We start from the raw sequence: 25900 nt of genomic DNA on the forward strand, positions 1-25900 counted from the left end.
ACAGCTGATTTTGTATTCCTGCCCCATTCCCTTATTTGAGAACAGCAATCTGATCAAACCCATATTTTTAAATTTATGTATTTATAGGCATATGGAAGAATAGTTTACAGTCTCAGTACAATTTTTTTTCCACCACAAATGGAAGAAAAGTGTGTTTTTAAAAAACAGTGCTTTATCAGTTTCTTTTTTTTTTCTTTATTACTGATGACTTCATTCCACTTGAATTCAAGGCTTCAGTTTCTTTGGGGTAAACTAATAGATTATGTATGCGATGTTTGCACCATGTTGATTGAACTCATCTGGTGAGTTTGAACGCAGCTCATGAATTTCCGTAATCGACAGAAGCCTGTGTGTTGGATACAGACACCACGGTCATCTCGTATTACTCAAGAGCTAGGGAAGCTGTTGAAAATAGACTGTGCTGCTTTTCCTGCCTGCCCATGGTTCAGAAAAGCTTATCAAGACTTTTAATTTGTTCTTACTATCTTTTTCAAGTGCTCAAAGAAAACTTTTTCTAAGTATAGTAAAGAAAGAGAATTAGAACTATTATGAGAGTTTTAACATACATACTGAAAAAAAAAAAAAGAAAGGTATGTGATTCCCAAGGGTTTGTCTTTTCTGAACCAAAGGCATCAGCTGCTGAGTGTCTGTCGAGCACCCAGGAAGCCCAGAACCCTGTGCGAACTGTCAGGGAGCAGCCACAAGGCAGAGGTACATCATCCAGTTTGCAATTAACTTACCATCTAGTTTGAGAAGAATGCTTTTCCTCCAAAAGATGTTTACTCACCTTTTTTTTTTTTGTAATTTACATAGTTGTAAAATATTTTTTAAAAATAGATGACCTCTTTCTGTTGCTTTTAGATACCTCATATTATCAGATATCTCATTTAAACTTGGAACCCAGCTGTAATATTTGGGGATCTTTTTGACATGCAAAGCTCTTCACACTGGGGCTCTACCTACCTTTCCAAGCCTCACTTGTCCCTCTTCTCTTTGACCCTCCTATGTTTCTTTAAAATGCTCACACAAGAGAGAAGATACAGCATGTTTTACACTTAGTTCATGACTTTCTGGACTTTTTTCCTGTGTTTATTCCCCAAATGCTACAGTAGTGATTCTGTGAAACACAAGTGTCATGATTGATAAGATGTTATCAATTGAGTTAAAGTACCAAAATTTGTAAGTGATATGCTTCTGTCATTATTAGAGTAAATTCAAAATAACCCTAAACTATGGCTGGGTGTAGTGGCTCATGCCTGTAGTCCTAGCACTTTGGGAGGCCAAGGCAGGCAGATCACTTGAGGTCAGGAGTACTAGACCAGCCTGGCCAACATGGTGAAACCTCGTCTCTACTAAAAATACACACACACACACACACACACACACACACACACACACAAAGAATTTGCTGGGCGTGGTGGCAGGCGCCTGTAATCCCAGCTATTTTGGATGCTGAGACAGGAGAATCACTTGAACGCAGGAGGCAGAGGTTGCAGTAAGCCAAGATCACGCCACTGCACTCTAGCCTGGGTGACAGAGTGAGACTCTGACTAAAAAAAAAAAATAATAACAAAAAAACTTTAAATTAAAGTCACCAGAACTCACTTCTATTCGAATTTGCTTTGTAAATGAGAACAGAAAGGGAACATACACCATACACCTGGTATGTGTGTAAGGCAGGACAAAAGAAGTTAAGGACAAGTGCTTGCCCAAACTGATCAACTTGCATGCCTCTAAAGCAAGATGCTTTCTCATTGCTTTACTTTGCACACTCACTGCCCTTCCCTCTACCTGGAATATCCTCCTCTCACTTATCTAGCTGTTGAGCACCTTTGTATCCTTCAGGACTCAGCTGAAGTGTCACCTCCTCCATGGAGCCTTCTGTGATTTTCTTCAATGGCCCTGCTCTCACCTTGTCAAAGTTTAAGCACTCTGCATTCCCATGACCCCATGCAAATCTCTGTAACAGCACAAGTCATAATGGACTGTAGTCTTCTGTATACCTCTCTGTCCCCTACCTCCCGGACTGTTTTTGCAGGTAAGGACTGTGAAGTGTTCCTTTTTCCACTCCCAGATTTTAACATGAGGTCTGGTGCAATGGGGCACTCAGTTATGCCTCAAATGAACCAAATAAGTAGAATCGCTGTTCAGATCTGCCTGTCATTCTTTTGCTCCCTAGCCCTGTATAATATCATGTGATATTGGTTCCACTAAAATAACCACAATAACCTAATCTAAGCTACAAGGGAGGTGCTAGCTGAGTAGTTTGGGGTTGGGCAGATGAGTTACTGGAAAAGCTATAATTCCTAAGAGGAAATACTGGCTGAAGTACAGAGAGGAGAACTTGGATAAGCATGTTCTACTCTACAGCAGCTTCCCCCACCTTTGAAAAAAAAAAAAAAAAAAAAAACTTTTTTACCGTTTTTGTTTTTTTTTTTACTGTCACCTTTTTTACACATGTCCTAACTGTACCCATATATTGACATGTATCCCATCTCCACCCCCCACTCCCAAAGTTCATGAGCCTCATGGAAATGAATGCTGACATATGCCAACCCTGTCTCATATCCAGCCTTCAGGTCAAACAAATGGAGCTTTGTCCCAAATTAGCAATACTTATTGAGAAAATGAGATATCCACATTAAAATGTGACAAAACTCTGTGCGTGTGATTATAAGAAAAAAGTGGTGGGCCTTTTAATTGCTCTAAAAGGTCAAGACTCTATCTTACCTTCTCATTCAAAAGGCATTTATGAATCCCAAGTCAGACATTTGACCCTTGGAACTAAAGGTAGGAACCTAAAGACCACTTTTTGTTCATATTTATGACTGATTTCACCATTTTCCTGGCATATTTGAATTACATTATTGAATCTTCCAAATTTGGATGTCAACTCCTTTAACAAGAAGATCCAAAAGTGATTTCAAAGATGATGTACACTGTGTGAATCTGATTATTTGTCTATATCATGTAGTGGCCGTCCCACGGGTGGAAGCACTGACCGTATCCAGAAGTTGCGGAAAGAGTATTATCAGGCTCGGAGGGAAGGTTTCCCTTTATATGAAGACGATGAAGGAAGAGCAAGGCCATCTGAGTATGACCTACTCTGGGTAAGCACATGCATGATTTCAATCATTGAATTCATCTTTTCTAAGAATGTTTAGAGCAGAAGAACACGGTCAAGAATGTTCTGTATGTATCAGATTCTATTTAGGTTTCTTGGGCTTCATAGACAGGAACATTACCCAAACCACAGACGTATTCTCCCACAGAAGCTGTTTATGGAAATCAAACGCCGTGAATGTGCAGTAGTTCATTCTGATTGCTCTCATACTTCCTGTTATATGCCAACTGGTTTGGGGGAAGCAGAAGTTAGCTACTTTAAAGAGGGCAAGGGATCTTTGTCACCATCTACTGAGCTTTGATTCTTGCAACACAAGCCATCTCTCCTTTGGAAAATGGTGATTAGAAGTAAATTTCAAAAGGTTTATTGTCAGAGATGTCAGTTGTTTGTTTATTGGATCTGAGCACTTCACATTCTGCTGATCTTACCGGCATACTAGGATGGATTTGTTTTGAGATAAGGGCAGTTTTTGTATTAGAGGATTCTTTTTGCTAAATCCTTTGACATTCAGGGAACAGAAAAGAATATAGTGACCACTGAAGAAAAACTCGTTGGGTTTTTTCAGGGTAGCACGATTCACTCTCTTGTTTTCAAGAAGCAAGTCTGTGCCTACAAGATGCACTTAACTCTTCAGCATCCACAAAAATGCCCAGGAAGAGGATGCTTAGAATTGCATGAAATGTGCATGCATATCAGATACATAGAACAGTGCCTGACATAGAGCTGGTGCTCAGTAATTGTTAGTTCTTGTTACTGGCATTATTAGCAGAGGTGAACATGGTAATAGCAGTGTCCTTGCTGAGGTTCAGTTCTCACTCACCCTCTAATGATTTCTGCCTTCTACTATGCCTTTTAGAGCTGCTCTGAGAACCAGGTAGGGGACTCTGTTATCCCTGGTGCCCATGAAAGACACTGGCTCCTTTGAAAGGCAAATCTGTTAAGGCAGGTTTCCTTTCCTGAGTTTCACACTCATGTTTATGCTCATAAGGTCAGAGTGGGGAGAACAGAGTCTGGCAACTGAGCTGATTCCCTCTAGTTCTTACATCTGTGTGGGGGGCCTGTCATGCGTGCATCTCTACACTGGGGTATGAAAATCAGTTTCAGGATCCACCACTGTTGGGCAAAGCAACCGAAACTGCTCAGCCCAGAAGATTGCACCTGTTTAATGGAGTTTCAAAACACTAATTCGAAGTGCACAGTGCAGATGGGCGATCTCAAGCCAAGTGGCTTCAGCCGCTTTGGAGAGACGCAGCCTGAGACTATGGATCGGAACAAACAGCTATTTATTGGTTTTATTACAGATGTTAGGATTAAACAGAATGACACCTAGAGTGATGGGAAAACTTGTCTCTTAGCTTCTCTGTAGCAGAAGAGAAAGATTTCCACAGAATAACAGATTAGATAACAATTCACTCAGTTTCAAACTTGATCGAGATCGATTTACTGCCTCTGACAAGAGATGTGAGCTACTTGTTAGGTAAGGCTCAGCTCCCTCAATAAGCCAAACAAGCAATAAAATAAAGAAAAGTCATTTCCACTGTACCCAAAACAAACACCGTGTCCAGTGCATTGAAAAGTGCTGTATCTCAAAACCACTATGAATTCCTATGAGCAAAATAAGACAAATAATTTTAGACAAAGTAGTCCTGGTTGTTTTGACCTTATTTTATATGATTTCCTTACATCAAGCTGAAAGGATGAAGGTGCTTAACTTTCATGAAACTTGAAGTTTCCTCTGACCCTCACCAAACCTGAGCTAGATAACTATACCCTTGGGTGCTCCCTTTTTTAATGATTCTATTTTTATGCCAAGTAAACGTGTAACCAGACCATCTAGTGAGTAAAGAAGTATCTCTAGTTTAATTTGTGTTTCCCATGCTCCAGTGTGTTGAGCTCTGCCAAAAGTGACTGATTTTATGTTTTCCAGACAATTGGGGTCTGAGGCTTCCCAAAGGGATGCTTGGGAAATGCACTGCCATAAAAGACGAGTGTTCTTTGTGACTGCCTGAGATACTCCAAGCCAGGGATTAGAATCTCAGCATCCTTTCCTCTCCTCTCCCCACGCCAAGGAAAAACACTAGTGTTTTGTATTAAGGCAGGTTTCCTTTCCTGAGTGTCTTTTGTTCAGCATAGGCCTGAGAAATTACACTGTTGTCTTGCCACTTTTGGAGAGATCTAGGAAAGCAAGTTTAGAAAGTTAACATTTCATTCCTGTCAAGCGGCCAGACCCAACAAGGCAGCTTTTATGAGATTGTGGTTCCTAGAAAGGCAGGTCTTTAGCATCACCACCAGGGCACTTGCTAAAATCAGACCACAGTCGCACGAAGGGGAAGAATGGGGCCCAGGAGAGACCCTCAAGGGATGCGCCAGGTGGTCATCAAGGATTCTGATCCACAATTCTGAAAATAGGACATTGACTTCAATCCCTTGAGTAAACACGAAAGTGGTCCAACTTCTCTAACAAAACCACTGTGGACCAGCATCATCAGAAATATTATTATGAACTTAGAACTCCCCCAAGTCCAGAGTCTCTGGTTGAAAGGCCCGATGAGTGTTTTCTGGAGTCATTCTATACTGGGGAACTTCTGAACTATCGAGAAGGAAGTTATAAAGATAAGTTACCTAACAACTACTTGTAAACTCATTTAAAAATAGGCCAGCAAGAATGAAAGTATGCTCACTGAAGTCTTCAAAGCCAAAATAATGAGAATAATCACTTGAAAGTTTACTAGGGTCTATGAATATTTTAAAATATATATAAAAATATATATGACTAATACTTTTTCTTTGGCTGGCCCTGGACTTTCTAGATCTTCTCAGACCAACTTGTATGTAGTTCTCTACCAGTATTGCACCTGCCCAGTGGCCTGGAGTCTAAGCTTTCTCTTACTCCTCCCTAGGGTTCTCACTTGGTTTCATGCCTGTCTTCTCTCCCCTCTCCCTTATCCCCTCCCCTCTCCCCTCTCCCCTCTCCCCTCTCTCTTCCCTCTTCCCTCTTCCCCTCTCCCCTTTCTCCTCCCCTCTCCTCTCCCCTGACTCCTATTACATTTTAACAAATATTTGCTAAATCTTAGTGTAGACCAGGTGCCGGTAACAAGAATATGACGTTACTTCCACCTTGGAGGAACTCAGGATCCAGCCAGGAATAGATCTAAGCCCAAACAAAATGGAACTATAATATATGTGATAAATGCTATACTATAAAGAGGTATTAGCTTCTATATGTACTGAGAGAGAGTAGTTCATTCTGTTGGAGGTGCATAGTTGGAGACAGAGTGCTAGGAAAACTATAGAGACATTTTGGGAATTGCCTCAGCTGACATACTTTGTTCTTTTATTCTCTAATTTGTTGGATTTTTTTCCCCTTTTGCAAAAGATCTCCTGATTTATTCACTTTGTTTTAAAATAAATGAATACTTCTGAGGGCTCTGTTCTGTTCCATTGGTCTGTATCTCTGTTTTGGTACCAGTACCATGCTGTTTTGGTTACTGTAGCCTTGTAGTATAGTTTGAAGTCAGGTAGTGTGATGCCTCTAGCTTTGTTCTTTTGGCTTAGGATTGACTTGGCAATGCGGGCTCTTTTTTGGTTCCATATGAACTTTAAAGTAGTTTTTTTCCAATTCTGTGAAGAAAGTCATGGGTAGCTTGATGGGGATGGCATTGAATCTATAATTTACCTTGGGCAGTATAGCCATTTTCATGATATTGATTCTTCCTACCCATGAGCATGGAATGTTCTTCCATTTCTTTGTATCCTCTTTTATTTCATTGAGCAGTGGTTTGTAGTTCTCCTTGAAGAGGTCCTTCACATCCCCTGTAAGTTGGATTCCTAACTATTTATTCTCTTTGAAGCAATTGTGAATGGGAGTTCACTCATGATTTGGCTCTCTGTTTGTCTGTTATTGGTGTATAAGAATGCTTACGATTTTTGCACATTGATTTTATATCCTGAGACTTTGCTGAAGTTGCCTATCAGCTTAAGGAGATTTTGGGCTGAGATGATGCCACATATCTACAACCATCTGATCTTTCACAAACCTGACAAAAACAAGAAATGGGGAAAGGATTCCCTATTTAATAAATGGTGCTGGGAAAACTGGCTAGCCATATGGAGAAAGCTGAAAATGGATCCCTTCCTTACACCTTATACAAAAATTAATTCAAGATGGATTAAAGACTTAAATGTTAGTCCTAAAACCATAAAAACCCTAGAAGAAAACCTAGGCAATACCATTCAGGACATAGGCATGGGCAAGGACTTCATGTCTAAAACACCAAAAGCAATGGCAACAAAAGCCAAAATTGACAAATGGGATCTAATTAAACTAAAAAGCTTCTGCACAGCAAAAGAAACTACCATCAGAGTAAACAGGCAACCTACAGAATGGGAGGAAATTTTTGCAATCTACTCGTCTGACAAAGGGCTAATATCCAGAATGTACAATGAACTCCAACAAATTTACAAGAAAAAAACAAACAACCCCATCAAAAAGTGGGCAAAGGATATGAACACACACTTCTCAAAAGAAGACATTTATGCAGCCAAAAGACACATGAAAAAATGCTCATCAACACTGGCCATCAGAGAAATGCAAACAAAAACCACAATGAGATACCATCTCACACCAGTTAGAATGGCGATCATTAAAAAGTCAGGAAACAACAGGTGCTGGAGAGGATGTGGAGAAATAGGAACACTTTTACACTGTTGGTGGGACTGTAAACCAGTTCAACCATTGTGGAAGTCAGTGTGGTGCTTCCTCAGGGATCTAGATCTAGAAATACCATTTGACCCAGCCATCCCATTACTGGGTATATACCCAAAGGATGATAAATCATGCTGCTCTAAAGACACATGCACACGTATGTTTATTGAGGCACTATTCACAATAGCAAAGACTTGGAACCAAGCCAAATGTCCAACAATGATAGACTGGATTAAGAAAATGTGGCCCATATACACCATGGAATACTATGCAGCCATAAAAAATGATGAGTTCATGTCCTTTGTAGGGACATGGATGAAGCTGGAAACCATCATTCTCAGCAAACTATCGCAAGGACAGAAAACCAAACACTGCATGTTCTCACTCATAGGTGGGAATTGAACAATGAGAACACATGGACACAGGATGGGGAACATCACACACCGGGGCCTGTTGTGGGGTGGGGGGAGTGGGGGAGGGATAGCATTAGGAGATATACCTAATGTGAAATGACGAGTTGCTGGGTGCAGCACACCAACATGGCACATGTATACATATGTAACAAACCTGCACGTTGTGCACATGTACCCTAAAACTTAAAGTATAATAATAAAAAAAATAAAATAAGTGAATACACACACACTGTAAGGTTTGTAAATATGGACTTGAGACCTTAAAATCTTTTCAGCTGCTCTGTTTTGTAACTGTTTTCCCACCTTAGCTCTGAAAAGCCGTAAAGAACAAGTTGAAAGAATTTCAGTGGCTGCAAGTAAAACAGTCTAGTGAGTTTTTATAGGCCCAATTAACTAACCAAGATATACTAGCTGTGAAGTGTTAGTATTTGCCAGAAGAAAACATAATACCTGTTATCTGCTGGTATTTTATTTTTTGTAAAACTTAAGATAGTCCTCTGACAACGGGCTGCTTTTTTATTAGCAGATAAATCTGATCTGCTTATTTAACAGCAGCATGAATATCCTGTAAATAATTTTAGCAATGAGATGCCTCTGAAGTTTTCTAAAAATATTAGTGCCTTTATTGTTGTCTTTTTCAAGAGCTGAATAGCAGTATCATTATCCCCCCACCCAACCTTTTTAAAAAAAATTCTTTGGCTAAATTAGAAGAAAGTTTATTTATAAAAGAGGTTTGTAGACACATGGTTGGGAAGGGAGTACATTTGTTTACATATGGAAAAAAAAAGTGGGAGTTAAAGCATCTTAAACTAGCATGATATACCTGTCTCCATTATCATTAAAAACATGGTGCTGGCCGGGCGCGGTGGCTCACGCCTGTAACCCCAGCACTTTGGGAGGCTGAGGCAGGTGGATCATGAGGTCAAGAGATTGATACCAACCTGGCCAACATGGTGAAACGCTGTCTCTACTAAAAATACAAAAATTAGCTGGGTGTGGTGGTGCACACCTGTAGTCCCAGCTACTCGGGAGACTGAGGCAAGAAAATCACTTGAACCCGGGAGGCGGAAGTTGCAGTGAGCTGAGATCACGCCACTGCCCTCTAGCCTGGCGACAGAAAAAACAAAAACAAAAATTGTGCTATATCTCTCTGGCACAGGGGATTGGCTCAGGTAGGTCATAGTTGGAACAATGAGATGGTTGGGTGAATAAATGTAAACATCTGAAAGATTTGTTCGTTCTATTATGAAGATGGTCTAGAAGCCAACTTGAAGAAACGTACTTGGCCACTGATCTGGACGACAAGAGAGAAATCTGGTGAATTCCACACTTGGAGGAAAGAGAAAACACAATGCTGAGATCATGCTAACCATCTTAAGAAAAGGATTTAAGATGGAATGTGCAATTGCCAAAGAAGTATAAAAGCCATCAGAAGGTTTTTCATAAACACCAGGAGAAAAGAGGATGAGTCCCATCAGTGGTCCAATACCAGAGTGGAGATTTCTATGTATTTTCTTTGTCTGCTCCTTAAAAGCATCTGATAAAAACTAAGTACACTGATGAACAATTCTGGCTTAGGCAATAGCTCTTATATTCCAAAGAACAAGAGACCTAAATCAAACTGACCTGATTCATAAAGGAAATTTTGTTGACTTATTTAAAAGAAGTCCATAACCATATCTTGACTTCAGGCAAAGCTGTATCCAACTCCTCCAGACAGGCCATTAGGAGTCTCTTTTTTCATCTCTCAGCTTTCCTATTCTCTCTGCAGGCACCATTCTCAAGGGGCTACCTGAGGTAGAAAGACAGCCATCCGCAGCTCCAACACAACAACTCTGTAGGAGGAGATAGTCTCTCTGTAGATCGGGAAACATCCTGGAACGGATGTTCAGCACAGTGCTCAGTAGCGCTGATTGACTCAGCCTGGATCACGTGTCCACTTCTGAACCAACCTTCATGGCCAGACAGGTGCAATATTCTTTTTTTTTTTTTTTTTTTTTTGAGACAGAGTCTTGCTCTGTCACCCAGCACCCAGGCTGAAGTGCAGTGGCACGATCGCTGCTCACTGCAAGCTCCACCTCCCGGGTTCACGCCATTCTCCTGCCTCAGCCTCCCAAGTAGCTGGGACTACAGGCGCCCGCCACCATGCCTGGCTAATTTTTTGTATTTTTAGTAGAGACGGGGTTTCACCGTGTTAGCCAGGATGGTCTTGATCTCCTGACCTCGTGATCTGCCTACCTCGGCCTCCCAAAGTGCTGGGATTACAAGCTTGAGCCACCACACCCAGCCACAATATTCTTATAGACTAAAACTAGGCCACAAGACCACCCCTGGAACTAGACAGTGAAGTCAAGTCCACCCAGACTCCATAAATAAGGATAGGTGAAGAGAGAGTCCTCAAAGGAAAATCAAGGTGCTGTTAACAGGGAAAGAGAATGTAGATGGTAGGCACAATTAAAAATTGTCTATGACAACTTTGAGTTCTAATAATGATATAAAGTTTCTTCATCTTCTTAGATTTCCAGGGAAAGAGAAAGAAAAGCCTTCCCTTTGTGTATTCTCCTGTTTATCATTAGAAAGAATAGATCTGTTATCAAACTTAAATTTGCTGCCATTATTTGTTATGTAAAAGGAGAAAGAAAATTCCCTTTTGTCTATTGGTTCAGCATCTTTGAACTATCCCAGGAACCCAGATGATGTCACTGAATTATTCATGAGAAATTATCAGACCTCTGGAATTTATTTATATAGGCAAATGACATTTTAGTTCACCTCAGACCTAGCAATTCACCCCAGGATGATGAGTACAGATCGTCTCAGCAGTACTCTGGGGGACAAATCTGATCCATAAAGGTTGTAGGGATAGTGAAAGAAGAGGGAACAATTCATCCCAGGAGAAGCAGTAGAATTATTTGAAAGGACTAAAGTTGCTCTCTTTCTTTACATAGAGTTGCTCTATTTATATCTTCTTGGATTATTGTCTTGTGACAAGCACATATTCTGTTCTTAAAACCTTTAGAAGGTGAGTTGGGGTAAAGAATTAGAGCCATTAAATGTTTGTATCCAGGCCAGGCGGGGTGGCCCATGCTTGTAATTTCAGCACTTTGGGAGGCCGAGGTGAGAGGATCACTTGAGCCCAAGAGTTCGAGACCAGCTTGGGCAACATAGTCAAACCTGTCTCTACGAAAAAACAGCAAAATTATCTGGGTGTGGTGGCATGCATCTGTGGTCCCAGCTACATGAGAGGCTGAGACAGGACTGCTTGAGTCCAGGAGGTCAAGGCTGCAGAGAGCCATAATCATGCCACTGCATTCCAACCCGGGCAACAGAGAAAGACCCTTTCTCCAAAAAAAAAAAAAAAAAAGTATGTGTCCATAGACTGCTGCGGTTGGGCTGCTGCCACACGATGGGCAATCTCTTCTCAGTTGATGAACCTTCTTGAGCTCTATCCCAACAGTTCCCTCCCAGTGGTTGACTTTATCAACACATCTTTTGATTTCCAAAAACAGTGGAACTGAGGATTGGAAGCAATACCAAGGCAGAGAAAAAAGAGAGAGAAAACCATGTCTATACATTACATGGGTTTTAGAAAGGCCTGAAGTTTTATTGAACTTGGTACTAGTGAAACATCAATGCCACTGAAGAGTTGAGATTTTGCTCACTTAGATTTCAACAAGTAGTAAAACAGAAAGAAAAAAAATTGAGAAAAGAAGAGGACAAAATAAACTGAATTTTTTTTTTTTGGTTAGTGGCTTTGGCCCTTTTATATTTCAGTGTGTCTTTCACAGGAATTTGTTGACATATAAGCTATATGGGAGAAGATCTGGACTATACAACATGTGAGTGAATTTCTAGCCTTTAAATATAGCATAAATCATTTTTGAAAGGAAGCAACATATTTACAGGCAGTCCCCAACATAGAAATAAAATGTTTCAGAAGTCCATTTAGAAGTTGACAATTTAGAGCTAGGAATGGATTTTTCCTATACGGAAAAAATATATATATATTGTTTGTTAGGATCCCAAACCAGTCTACAAAAACCCACTAAAATCCAATAACCTTCTGCTAATCACAGAAGAGTAACCTTGAAGCAGAAACAGGGAGCTATCTAACCCCCTCCATTCTTTTCTGGACACATTTTTTTGGGATACTTTCTGGGCCCTTCCCATCTACCGGTCTTTAAGTCTGTTGCTCCAGCTTCCCTGACCTTTACTTCCCCTTCCTCCACACCATGGCACCCCACTTAAGCCCACTCCTCCCCTAAAGCGTTCAGGCATCCAGTTACTTCTCTGCCCTATCCCTCAACAAAGTTACCATTCTCAGTACAGATAGTCTCAGCAATACTCTGGGGGACAAATCTGATCCATAAAGGTTGTAGGGATAGTGAAGGAGAAGGGAACAGGAGAGGGGCTAATGGAATGTACTCCCGGAACAGTAGTGTTAGAGCTATTCCTGATGCTCTGTTGCTACTACACTAGCCTCTGGATTCTCCAGCACTTCTGTTTCCACGTATGGAGCCCAAGCTCACACAGAGCTCCCTGTCTGACACTGCCTGTGGGCAGTGACCTGATCCCAAGAGTGGATCCGATTTCTCCAGCAAACTGGCCCTTTCTCCAAAGGAAGCCTTTTGTTTCTGGGTCTGCCCTCTGTGGCCTAAGGGCCAGTTGCTACAACTAACATGGGCCAGGATGCCTCAGCTCTGCTTAAAAATCTGCCCTGATAAGATAGCTCTTCTAAACTACTCCTGTCCACTCATCTTGTCTTTTGAAACACACAGATGTCCGGAGTTTTAGAACTAGTAATTTAGCAGATATGGGAAGCATTTTAGCACAGGAGACTCTGAAGCTAGGCTGCCTGAGTTCACATCCAGGCTGTACCCATTACTCACTAGGTAAATCTGGGCAATTTATTTTGCCTCTCTGTCTCCTTTAAAAGTGAGATAATAGTACTGTCTCCTTGAAGTACTATGACACACACATGATTACATGTAAAGTACTTAGAATAGTGTCTAAACATGTAGGAAGTGTCAATAAACAAGAATTTTTAAATGGTACACATATCAAGTTTTGAAATAACACATTCAATTGGCCAGACAACCCCTCTATCTTAGTCATCATTGGAGCTCCTTAGCCTCTTTGGTTATGGCCAGACTAAAGTCTTGGACATTATATAGCACGCAAAGCCTTGAGGGTGGCCTTCACATCCTGCTCCCTCTGGTTACCACTGAGATGCCCAGAGTCACTTCAGGTGGTAACTGTCAAGCTTGGTCATCAGGCACTTTTAGCAAATTCCATTGGTCCAAAGGTCAATATCTATTTCCCTCTCTCCCACACACATACTTTTCCTTCAAAAGTACATTCCTTTCATCCCTGACCCTGGGGGCACACCTAATCTCTTTAATGAGCTTATGCTAAAATCAAAGACCAGAAGAAAGTTGACTTCTAGCAGCTTCTGCCTGCAGTTCTGCAAAAACCCTGAAGCAAAGAAATACCAGGGTCCAGTTAAGCGCTTAAAATAGGAGGGTGAGATACAAAGAGAATATATACAAATTATTTACTCAATAAATTATACTACAACCAGATTGTTAATAAAAATGGCATCATTTACTCAGTGCTGACTCTGCCTTATATAAGCTATTCCATATACTAGCTCTGTGAGGTAGATATCTTTAATCCAGTTTTATAGATGAGAAAACAAAGGTTCCAAGACCTTGCCTCATGGCCACACAGTCATTAGCAAAGCTGATTTTCAAATCTCTACTGACTCCCGGTGAAAAGAGAAAGGAAAGCTCCTATGGCTGGTGTTGAGATACTTCTTAATATAAGATGTTTGAAAGAAAGAAAGTGTGTGAATATTCATCTATAAGCACTATGAAAACTGTCTTCTATCTTTGTTGAACTACTCTTGAATTATCACTCTTAATTTGTTTTTGAACCCAATAATATTGAACCAGAATCAAAGTGTAGTGTTGTTTTATCAGTCGTCTTTCAAAGTCTAAATGAAATCATTCTTTTTATGCTGTAATCAAATAAGTTACCCATCTCTGGCTCAAACCCAAACCTAAATAGCAAAGAGCAGAAAAAGGAAGTTCAGGAACACATGATTTTTCCATAGTATGTCAAAAAACCCTATGCTATACTTCCATTAGAGTGAAAAAAAGAACCCCTCCTGCTTTTAATGAGCAATTAATTCCAGTCCAGGATGTCGAGTTTAGAATAGGTTAACTTCCCCCAAACCACAGCCGTTTGTGTTGGATCATGGTTAAAACCCCAAATTCCAACTTCTACAATAATAACATTCTTTTCTTCTACTGCAATGAGAGAAATGACCATTTTATGTAACATAAGAAAAACTATAGCAGAAACCCCTATGAATTCCAGATTTCTTAACTGTTCTCAAAGCTGTTTAAAATCAGTTGGGTACATTTTATTTTAGCAGTGCTTAAATGTTCTAAAATAAACTTTGGGTACTAAATTAAAAAGTGAAGATGTCTGGAGTCGAAGATATGAACATCTATCTAACTGGTATTTATAGCACATGTATCACTTAAATTTGACAACAATTAAAACTCCACATAAGCCATGTTTGTGTTCAGATCCTGTGGCCTGGGATGTCCCCTCACACAGCTTCCTGACTATAACCAACCAATCAGGTCAGTACAGCGGCCATCTTGTTCTTTCAGTTTAAGGAAATTTTTGACTGAGAGTTGTTCTGAGACTTAACATCATTTGGTTCTTATTAAGTAGTAAGTAGTCTGGTGTTGTGATGGGAAAAAGAAAATTCGCAGAAAGCTTACCTCTGAAAGGAAGACAGAAAGCACACTTGAATCAAAGAAAACCCTAAAATGAGAATGATCACTACAGTAGTATTGGAATTGCCATTCTCCACAAGAAAAATGACCACTTTTGAATACAATTGTAATGACGCATACGAAAGTCTATGACTTTCCAGCCCTCCTATGAATCTCATTAATGTCCTTGTATTTCATTCTGAGCCTTGAAATCACAGTGCTAAATTTTCAGAGTGTTTATGAAAGAGTGCAAAAGTTGATACCACTGAATTTTAGTGAGGCTAACAGGAAAACTTCCCATTTACTTTAGTAAATGATCTAAGAAGAAAGGATATAATGTTGCTATTATAAACCACTGAGAAAAAGTCTCTTTTCTACTTTCCAGATAAGGCTTCTGTGAAGCAGTGGAGTATTTAGGTTTTATCTCCATGAAGCTTCCTTCAAATGATCGTTCTGTGTCATCTCTCACTCACAGACATAGCTCCATTCCCTAAGCAGCAAAGTCAAAGTTGCACATGAGAGAAACGTATTTTCTGCAATTTTCCATTCCTTCGTTGGTTTTTTTCATTCAGTGAATACTCAGCAATTTATGAATGCCTAGGAAAATATACATCGAGTCTGACAGTTGTATCATCAACACTTACCTACAAGGAAAGAAAACTTGTTTGGTGTATGTGTGTATCTTTAAGCCTGTGTGTGTGCATAAAGATGTGTGATTTGAAGTTCCTCCTTTACAGAAACAGAAGGAAATGTTGTATGAGAAAGACAACCCCCATCATGACCTGGTGTCTTTTCTTTAATGAACCTTCTGGCTCACTCTATAGTATTAGATACCCACAAACCATGTGGAGACACCTCCATTTTCCTCTTTTGTTTTCCCATCATCACTAATTGGCAGAGTCACAGCTTGTTTCTCAATAGCAAATTTATTTTAGTTTTAAGTTTTTATATCTATCATTTACTTTTTTTCCTTCATTTTTTTTTTTTCCAGTTTGAACCAGGTTTCCTGTTTTCTATGCAATTCCCTTTGCAGTAATTTCCCAGATTTAAATTGCCAGTCGTGCTTCAGCAGCAATGCACAATATGTGTATGTGCTTATAAGGGAGTCAGAGACTCTCATTTCAGAGGAGGAAATCGTGGTCTCACAATTAATGTGAATGAAGAAATCTTTAAAGTAGTACTTGAATTGATGATCAGAAAAAAAACAAAAAACAAAACAAAAACAACGCTATGGGCTTTAGGAGGTTGTGGCTTTCGTATGGTTCCAGAACTATTTTGCCTTTTCCCAATTTCAGAAAATGGATAACTTTCTCCTTTGTATGTATGGATGTATATATATATAAGGTTAAAAAATCTAATCCCTAAATACATGATGATGAGGGGAACAGACGACAGGCAAACAGGAAACAACTGACATTTTTTATCAGGCATTCAAATTTTCCCCTTTGTTGGTTCATAAGAAAATTTGAGTACCTTCCCATTTAGAAACTTAAGAGTTTCCTAGCTTTCTTAAAGATTTTATCTCCAAAATAAGAAGAAAACCTGTTAATATCCTATCATCAATTAAGGAAAAGAATAGTCATTTTCACGTATGTTCTGTCACTTTGGCCCCAGGAATGGAGAACAGAATTTCAAAATATGTGGTTCCTTAGTCATACATTCATTTATTAATTAATGTGGTAGACCTTTACTCAGTGGCAACCTTTTGCCAGACATTTACTTGACTCTGAGGAATCAAAAGTGAATAAGGAGTTCATGTCTGCTGGGAAAGGCAGACAGGAAACATAATTTCAAATATAATGAGATATTTAGGAGTAGTTATGCAGGAATAAATTGATAAGCGAATGCATAGGAAAGAGAGACTAACCAAGAATTAACAAGATAGATTTGCTTTTATCCCTGTGAAGTTTTCCCTTGTGTGTTCAGCCTTCCCTTTTGTCTGCATTTAGGGCTGTCTGCCTCCAAAGTAAGCTACTAAATCTAAACAATTGCCCTTTGTAATTTCAAAACAAATGTAAAGTGGCTTTTATCATATGCTTCATGATGATACTTTTCTTTACGCCCAACCTCTCCTTTTGAGGATCTGAGCATTTCTGCATCACACTGTCCCAATTACCAACCAAGATCAGCCCTAGAGAGTAGTTTTTCTAACTGTGTGTCACAACTTATTAGATGATCATACCATCAATTAGTTGGTCACTCTTATCATTTCTAAATGATTTTGCATAGAATATATCAAAGGGCATGGCAGGTAGTAAAGGTGGGTATTGGTACAGTTTTTGTTTCACATCCAATGCAGGAACACACACACTTATGTTGGGTCATGATGTAAATTATAAGTCTTCCTATGGGTTATGATTTTAGGAGGCTGAAAAACTCTGGTTTAGACTTTAAGTTTCATATCTGCTTATTTACTGTTTCCCTTGTAAGAATCCACATGGTGCTATTTCACATTAGGAACTAAAAAAGACATTTTTAAATAAACATTAATAAATCTTATCTGAAACACATAATGAATGGCACACAGTTTGCTTTTCTTGTTTATATCTACATATCAATACAGATAGATACATATGGATAGAAATATATAGATACAGAAACAATTTGAATATATTTAAATGAATTTTAGTTTAATAGTCAATGATTTATGAAACTTTTAAATAAACATATTGAAAGAGGTTACAACTATAAAGCCAGAAATATGTGGATATACTTGGCATACTCCAGGCTTTCTTTATTCTCCTGAAAATTTATTTTATATTTAAGTTTTTATGTTTTTATTATTTTTCTTACAGTTCTTTTTTTTTTTTTTTTTTACTTTAAGGTTTGAGGGTACATGTGAAGGTTTGTTACATAGGTAAACTCATGTCACGGGGGTTTGTTGGAGAGATTATTTCATCACCCAGGAATTAAGCCCAGTACCCAACAGTTACCTTTTCTGCTCCTCTCCCTCCCCCGACCTTCCACCCTCAAATAGACCCCAGTGTCTGTTGTTTCTTTCTTTGTTTTCATAAGTGCTCATCATTTAGCTCCCACTTATAAGTGAGAACATCCAGTATTTGGTTTTCTGTTCCTGCATTAGTCTGTTGAGGGTAATGGCCTCCAGCTCCATCCATGTTTGCACAAAAGACATGATCTCATTCTTTTTTATGGCTGCATAGTATTCCATGGTGTATATGTGCCACATTTTCTTTATCCAATCTGTTATTGATGGAGATTTAGGTTGATTCCATGTCTTTACTATTGTGAATAGTGCTGCAATAAACATTTGCATGCATGTGTCTTTATGGTAGAATGATTTCTTTTCCTTTGGGTATATACCCAGTAATGAGATTGTTGTTTGAAATGGTGCTTCTGCTTTTAGCTCCTTGAGAAATCACCATACTGCTTTCCCCAATGGTTGAACTAATTTACATTCTCACCAACAGTGTGTAAGTGTTCCCTTTTCTCTACAACTTTGCCAGCATCTATTACTTTTTTATTTTTTAATAATAGCCATTCTGATGGGTGTGAGATGGTATCGCATTGTGGTTTTGATTTGCATTTCTCTAATTATCAGTGATATTGAGATTTTTATGTGCTTGTTGGCTGCATGTATGTCTTTTTTTGAAAAGTATCTATTCATGTCCTTTTTAATGGGGTTGTTTTTCTCTTGTAAATTTAAGTTCCTTATAGATGCTGAATATTAAACATTTGTCAGATGCATAGTTTGCAAATATTTTCTCCCATTCTGTAGGTTGTATGTTTACTCTGTTGATAGTTTCTTTTGCTGTGTAGAAGCTCTTAAGTTTAATTAGATCTCATTTGTCAATTTATGCTTTTGTTGTGATTGCTCCTGGTGTCTTTGTCATGAAACCTTTGACTGTTCCTATGTCCAGGATGGTATTGCCTGGGTTGTCCTCCAGGGTTTTCATAGTTTTGGGTTTTACATTTAAGTCTTTAATCCATTTTGAGTTGATTTTTGTATATAAGGAAGGGGTCTAGCTTCAGTCTTCTGCATATGGCTAGCTAGTTATCCCAGCACCGTTTATTGAATAGGGAGTCTTTTCTCCATTGCTTGTTTTTGTCAGCTTTATCAAAGATCAGGTGGTCGTAGGTGTGCACCCTTATTTCTGGGCTGTCTATTCTGTTCCATTGGTCTGTGTGCCTGGTTTTGTACCAGTGCCATGCTGTTTTGGTTACCATGGCCCTGTAGTATAGTTTGAAGTTAGGTAACATGATACCTCCTGCTTTGTTATTTTTGGTTATGATTGCCTTTGCTATTTGGTCTCTTTTTGGTTCCATATGAATTGTAAAATGGATCTATAAATTCCATATGGATCTGTAAATTGCTTTGGGCAGTATGGCCATTTTAATGATACTGATTCTTCCTATTCATGAGCATGGAATGTTTTTCCATTTGTTTGTGTCATCTCTGATTTCTTTGTAATTGTAATTGTAATCTGTTTTGTAATTCTCATTGTAGAGATCTTTCACCTCCCTGGTTAGCTGTATTTCTAGGTATTTGATTCTTTTGGTGGCAGTTGTGAATGGGATTGCCTTTCTGATTTGGCTCTCAGCTTAGCTGTTGTTGGCATAAAGGAATGCTAGTGATTTTTGTACACTGATTTTGTATCCTAAAACTTTGCTACAGTTTATCAGCTGAAGGAGCTTTTGGGTTGAGACTATGGGGTTCTCTAGATATAAAATCATATCGTCTGCAAACAGAGATAGTTTGACTTCCTCTCTATTTGGATGCCCTTTATTTCTTTCTTTTGCTTGATTGCTCTGGCTGGGACTTCCAATACTCTGTTGATCAGGAGTGGTGAGAGAGAGCATTCTTGTCTTGTGACAGATTTCAAGAGAAATGCTTCCAGTTTTTGCCCATTCAGTATAATATTGGTTGTATGTTTGTCATAGATGGCTCTTACTATTTTGAGGTCTATTCCTTCAATACCTAGTTTATTGAGAGTTTTTAACATGAAAAGGTACTGAATTTTATCATAAACCTTTTCTGCATCTATTGAGATAATCATGTGGTTTTTGTCTTTAGTTCTGTTTATGTGCTGAATCACATTTATTGATTTTCATATGTCAAATCAACCTTGCATCTCAAGGATGAAGCCTACTTGATCATGATGGATAAGCTTTTTGATGTGCTGCTGGATTCTGTTTGCAAGTATTTTGTTGAGGATTTTTTGCATCAGTGTTCATCAAGGATACTGGCTTTAAGCTTTGTTGTTGTTGTGTCTCTGCCTAGTTTTAGTATCAGAATGATGCCAGCCTCATAGAATGAGGTGGGGAGGAGTTTCTCTTGGGAGGGTGTATGTGTCCAGGAATCTATCCATCTCTTCTAGGTTTTCTAGTTTGTGTACATAGAGGTGTTCATAGTAGCTTCTGATGGTTATTTTTATTTCTGTGGGGTCAGTGCTAATATTCCCTTCATCATTTCTAATTGTGTTTCTTTGTATCTTCTCATTTTTCTTCTTTATTCATCTAGCTACCAGCCTATCTTACTAATTTTTTTCAAAAAACCAACTTCTGGATTCATTGATCTTGTGAATGGTTTTTCATGTCTCAATTTCCTTCATTTCAGCTCTGATTTTTGTTATTTCTTATCTTCTGCTAGCTTTGGGGTTGGTTCTTTCTTGCTTCTCTAATTCTTTCGGTTGTGATGTTAGGTTGTTAATTTGAGATCTTTCTGACTTTTGGATGTGAGCAGTTATTGCTGTGAATTTCCGTTTTAACGCTGCCTTAGCTGTGTTCCAGAGATTCTGGTATGTTGTGTTTTGTTCTCATTAGTTTTAAAGAACTTTTTTATTTCTGCCTTAATTTCATTATTTGCCAAAAAGTCATTCAGGAGCATGTTGTTTAATGTCCATCTAATTGCAAGTTTTTGAGTGATGTCTTAGTCTTGAGTTGTATTTTTATTGCGCTGTGGTCCGAGAGTGTGTTTGTTATGATTTTGGTTGTTTTGCATTTGCTGAGGATTGATTAATGTCCCATTATGTGGACAATTTTACAGTATGTGCCATGTGGTGATGAGAAGAATGTATATTCTGTTGTTTTGGGGTGGAGAGTTGTATAGAGCCCTGTCAGTTCCATTTGGTCCAGTGTTGAGTTCAGGTCCTGAATATCTTTGTAAATTTTCTGCCTCAATGATCTAATAATGTCAGTGGAGTGTAGGAGTCTCCCACTATTATTGTGTGGGAGTCTATGTCTCTTTGTAGGTCTCTAAGAACTTGCTTTACGAATCTGGCTGCTACTGTACTGGGTTTATATATATTTAGGATAGTTAGGCCTTGTTGAATTGAACCCTTTACCATTATGTAATACCCGTCTTTATCTTTTTGATCTTTGTTGGTTTGAAGTCTGTTTTGTGTTAAATTAGGATTGCAACTTCTACTGTTTTCTGTTTTCTATTTGTTTGGTAGATTTTCCTCTGTCCCTTTATTTTGAGCCTACAGGTATCATTTCATGTGAGATGGGTCTCTTGAAGACAGCTATCAATCATTTGGTCTTACTTTTTTATACAGCTTACCATTCTGTGCCTTTTAAGTGAGGCATTTAGCCTGTTTACATTCAAGGTTAATATTGATATGTGTGGATTTGATCCTGTCATCGTGTTGTTAGCTGGTTATTATGTTGGCTTGTTTGTGTGGTTGCTTTATAGTGACACTGGTCTGTATGTTTAAGTGTGTTTTTGTGTTAGCTGGTAGCAGTCTTCTCTTTCTACATTTAATGCTTCTTTCAAGATTTCTTGTAAGGCAGGTCTGGTCGTAGTGAATTCCCTCATTTGCTTATCTGAAAAGGATCTTATTTCTCCTTTGCTTAGGAAGCTTAGTTTAGCTGGATATAAAATTCTTGGTTGAAGATTTTTTTTCTTTCAGACACTTGAATATAGGCTGCCAAACTCTTCTGGCTTGTAGGGTTTCAGCCGAGAGGTCTGCCATTAGCCTTGATGGTGTTCCGTTTATGGGTGACCTGTCCTTTCTCTCTAGCTGCTTTTAACATTCTTTCTTTCATTTCAACCTTGGAAAATCTGATGATCGTGTGTCTTGGGGATGATCTTCTTATGTAGAATCTTGCAGGAGTTATCTGTATTTCCTGAGTTTGACCATTGGCCTGTCTAGAAAGGTTGGGGAAGTTTTCATGGACAATATCCTGAAATACATTTTCCAAGTTGTTTGCTTTCTCCCACTCCCTTTCAGGGATGACTAATTTGGTCTCTTTTCATAATCCCATACTTTCCAGAGGTTTTGTTCATTTTTTAAATTATTTTTTTCTCTACTTTTGTCTGACTGTCTTATTTAAAGAATCAGTCTTCAAGCTCTGAGATTCTTTCCTGAGCTTAGTTTATTCTGCTGTTAATACTTGTGATTGCATTGTGAAATTCTTGTATTGTGTTATTCAGCTCTGTCAGACCCATTATGTTCTTTTTTACACTGGCTATTTCATCCTTCAGCTCCTGTATCACTTTGTTGTGATTCTTACATTCCTTGAATTGGGTATTGCCATCCTACTGAATCTTGATGATCTTCATTCCTATCCATATTCTGAATTCTATTTGTGTCATTCTAGCCAGTTCAACCTGGTTAAGAACTCTTGTTAGAGAACTGATGAGGTTGTTTGGAGGACATATGGTACTCTGGCCATTTGAGTTACTGGAGTTCTTGTGTTGCTTCTTTCTTATCTTTACATGTGGGTGTTCCATTTACCACAGTGTAGATTGAGTACAGTCAATAGACTTCTTTTCTGGATGTTTTCACTGGACTAAGGCTTTGTGCAGGGTCTTTATTTGAAGCTGAATTCTTATCTCTGGTTTCAGAGGTGGGTATGTTAGCAAGGCATTTTTGGTGTTGAAGCTTTGGGGTGTGATCCAGTAGGTGGCACTTAGGCTTATTAATCAGTTGGTAGACTCTTGCTTGGTTTTGTGGCTCCCCTGTGTTTCCTCATCGTTGCAGCTATGTTCCCTCGCAATGCTCTGAAAGTTTGGGTTCTCTCCCCTTTCAGTGCTGGCTGTAGATAATGGCTTGGCACTCCTGGACTGCCCACTGCAGCTCTGGAGAGATCTCAGTGTTTATGTTCCTCCCCTAACTTAGAGGCAAAAAAGGAAGGGACCTTAGTAGTGATTGTGGCCAATGGTCTTTTGTTTGTCTCCCGAAGCCTCTGCCCCAGAGAGATGCAGGTCAGTAATCCCTCAGTGCAATCAGCCCAGGATGGGAAGGGTCTGTGCTGCAAGCCCAAGCCAGGGATTCCTTGTCTGGTGATAAGTAGTGGTGGATACATGGGAAACATGGGAGATGGACTGTCCTCCTCTCCTTGGGTCGACTACAGCTTGTTGGAGGTGTGATAAAGCACTTGGGTTCTTTGCTCCTTCATCAGTCTAAGGGTAGCAAGGGTGGTTCCACTGCAGAGGCAGTGGCAGAGACGCTTTCGGTTGCCCCTGGAAGCTCTCTGTCCAGGGAGTTGCCGAGTTGCTACTGGCTCAATTGCTCTGGCGGGGGGTGGCTGGAGGCTTAGGCCTGGAAGACAACAAGTTTTTATCATAAATTAATACATGCTCTAAAATGCTTAGGTAATTGGTAAAAGTGTTAAAATGAAAATGTAAATTATTCATTATCTGACCACCCAAGAAATGAACACTGTTTATGTTTTGGAGTATTTTCTTTCTATACACACACACATACATACACATATGCATAACATGTAGTAATTGGGATCCTTCTGAATATGCTATATTTAAGTCACATTTTTTTACTTTGTTATATTTTGAAAATTTCTCATGACATTAAACAATCTTCAAAACTGTGAATTTAATGTTTAATGCATAGTATTTTCTAGAAAGGATATTAAGTAATTGGTTAATCACTTTACCATTATTGGACATTTAAGTTGTATTCATTGTTTCTTATCATAACTAATGAAACAGCAATTAGCCTTACAAATAAGTATTTGTATTATTAGTTCTTTGTCATAAATCAATATAAGATACTAATTATCTAGTATGAGGACATGAAATTCATTTAAAATTTGGCACATATTACTCATCTTTCCTATGAAAGTTGTTAAGTTTATATTCTTGCCAGCAGCATATTCATTCATACACTGAACAAATATTAATGGTCTGTTTTATACAGGTTTTAGAGCAACCCTATTAAAATTGAGTCTGTGTTTTTCCTAGTTTTACCAATTTGATGGCAAATATCAATTACGTTGTTTTCATTTCTTAATTACAACCGAGAATAAACATTTCATAGGTTTATTGGCCATGTATATTTCTTCTTTTTATGAATTTTCTATTTTTTCTATTACAATGTTTGCCTTTTTCACTCCTAACTTGTTAAGGTTCTTGATGTGGAAAGAATATTAAGCCTTTACTGTCAAATTTCATTCAGGGTTTTTTTTTCCAACTTTGTCAATAGACTCTTTAACTTTGTGATACCTTAGAGCTTAAGGACTTTTATTTTTGTGTAAACAAACCTGGGATATTTACTAGTTTTTTCACATACCATTTAAACTAAACATCTATGAAGATGATTATATGATTCTTTCTTCTTTTTCTATTAATGCGAGAGTTTGTATGAATAGACTCTAATGTTGAATAGCCCTTGCAGTTCTGAAAAAATAAGTCTACACTTACATGCTGTCTGTTTTGTCCTTTAGAGAGACCTGGGCATGGATTGCTAATATTTCATTTGTGATTTTGTATCTTATTTGTAAGCGAAATTGATCAGTAGGTTTTTTTGTTTGTTTGTTTCTAACTTTAGCTGTTTTATATAGAAGGGTTACATTACCTTTGCCAAATGATCTGGCTAGCTTTTCATCTGTTTCTATGCTTCGTAACAATGTCTATAATGTAGGAATTATCTCTTTGTAAAGATTTTAAATAACTCATCCGTAAAAACATCTAGCTTGATCCTCTTTCCTGGGTAATTCTTTGACACATTTTTCAGCTTTTCTGATAGATACAGATATTTGGAAAAGGAGATATTTTTTCCTTTACTGAATTTTGGAAATCTGCCTTTTCTGTAAAATTATCTATATTTCTTTGAGATTTTTAACTTTTTAGTGTATTTTATATCTTTACCAAATAATATATTTAATAATTTTTTGTTTTCATTTATTTTTACATTTATTTTTATTTATTTTTATACATTTATTTTTACTTAATTATTGTTTCCTTAAAAAGAAATGAAACAAACCTATTTTTTGAATTATTCAGCTATTTATTCTATTTACTTCTCAGTATTATTTTAAAACAATATAATTTAAGGCAATGAATTTGCTTTAGAACTTAGTTTAGGTATACTTCTGGAAGTGATAATATGCAAGTGTTCTTATTATTTTTTTCTAAGTATTCTAAAATATTAAAGACTATTTTTCCTTTGATCAAGAATGATTTATATGATCTTTAAATCAAGGAATTAGGTTTTTTATTTAAGTTTTTAATACTAATGTATGGTTTTAAGCTCTGTAGTCAAGGACAGTGACTTCTCCCATTTTTGCCTGGTGGCATTTATTAAAAGTTAATATATGGTAACTGTTGTCGTTCAAAAAAATTAAATTAATTAAATTCAAAATAATGATTTTTCTGTAAATATGTATTCTCCAATAAATACTTACTGAGTGCCTATAATATTATATTCCAGGCACCATGAAGGTGCTGGAGGATAGCAAAGAGCAAAACAGACAAAAATCTCTTGGCTTGTGGTACTGGCACACTAGTAGATGATAAATATATGCATACCATGTTTCCTTAAATATAAGTCAGCACCGATTATTATACACACAATAAATTTTTACTAACAGCTTTTCAAGGAAACAAAAAAGAAGAAACCATCACATTAAATGTAAACTTTTACATTAAAAGACATTTCAATTTTAC

At 38.1% G+C, this 25900-nt stretch overlaps 1 protein-coding gene across 2 annotated transcripts in view; it reads left to right on the plus strand.

The window, feature by feature from the left end:
- The window catches only part of PARD3B (par-3 family cell polarity regulator beta), a 1077199-nt gene that overhangs the window by 952963 nt on the left and 98336 nt on the right, over positions 1 to 25900 (plus strand). For both annotated transcript variants that reach the window (XM_054478835.2, XM_063647802.1), the window contains one exon: positions 2975 to 3110. In XM_054478835.2, the coding sequence (XP_054334810.1) occupies positions 2975 to 3110 (136 nt within the window). The remainder of the gene's footprint in view (positions 1 to 2974; positions 3111 to 25900) is intronic.

The sequence above is a fragment of the Pongo pygmaeus genome, chromosome 11 (genome assembly GCF_028885625.2).
Source record: "Pongo pygmaeus isolate AG05252 chromosome 11, NHGRI_mPonPyg2-v2.0_pri, whole genome shotgun sequence".
NCBI lineage: Eukaryota > Metazoa > Chordata > Mammalia > Primates > Hominidae > Pongo > Pongo pygmaeus.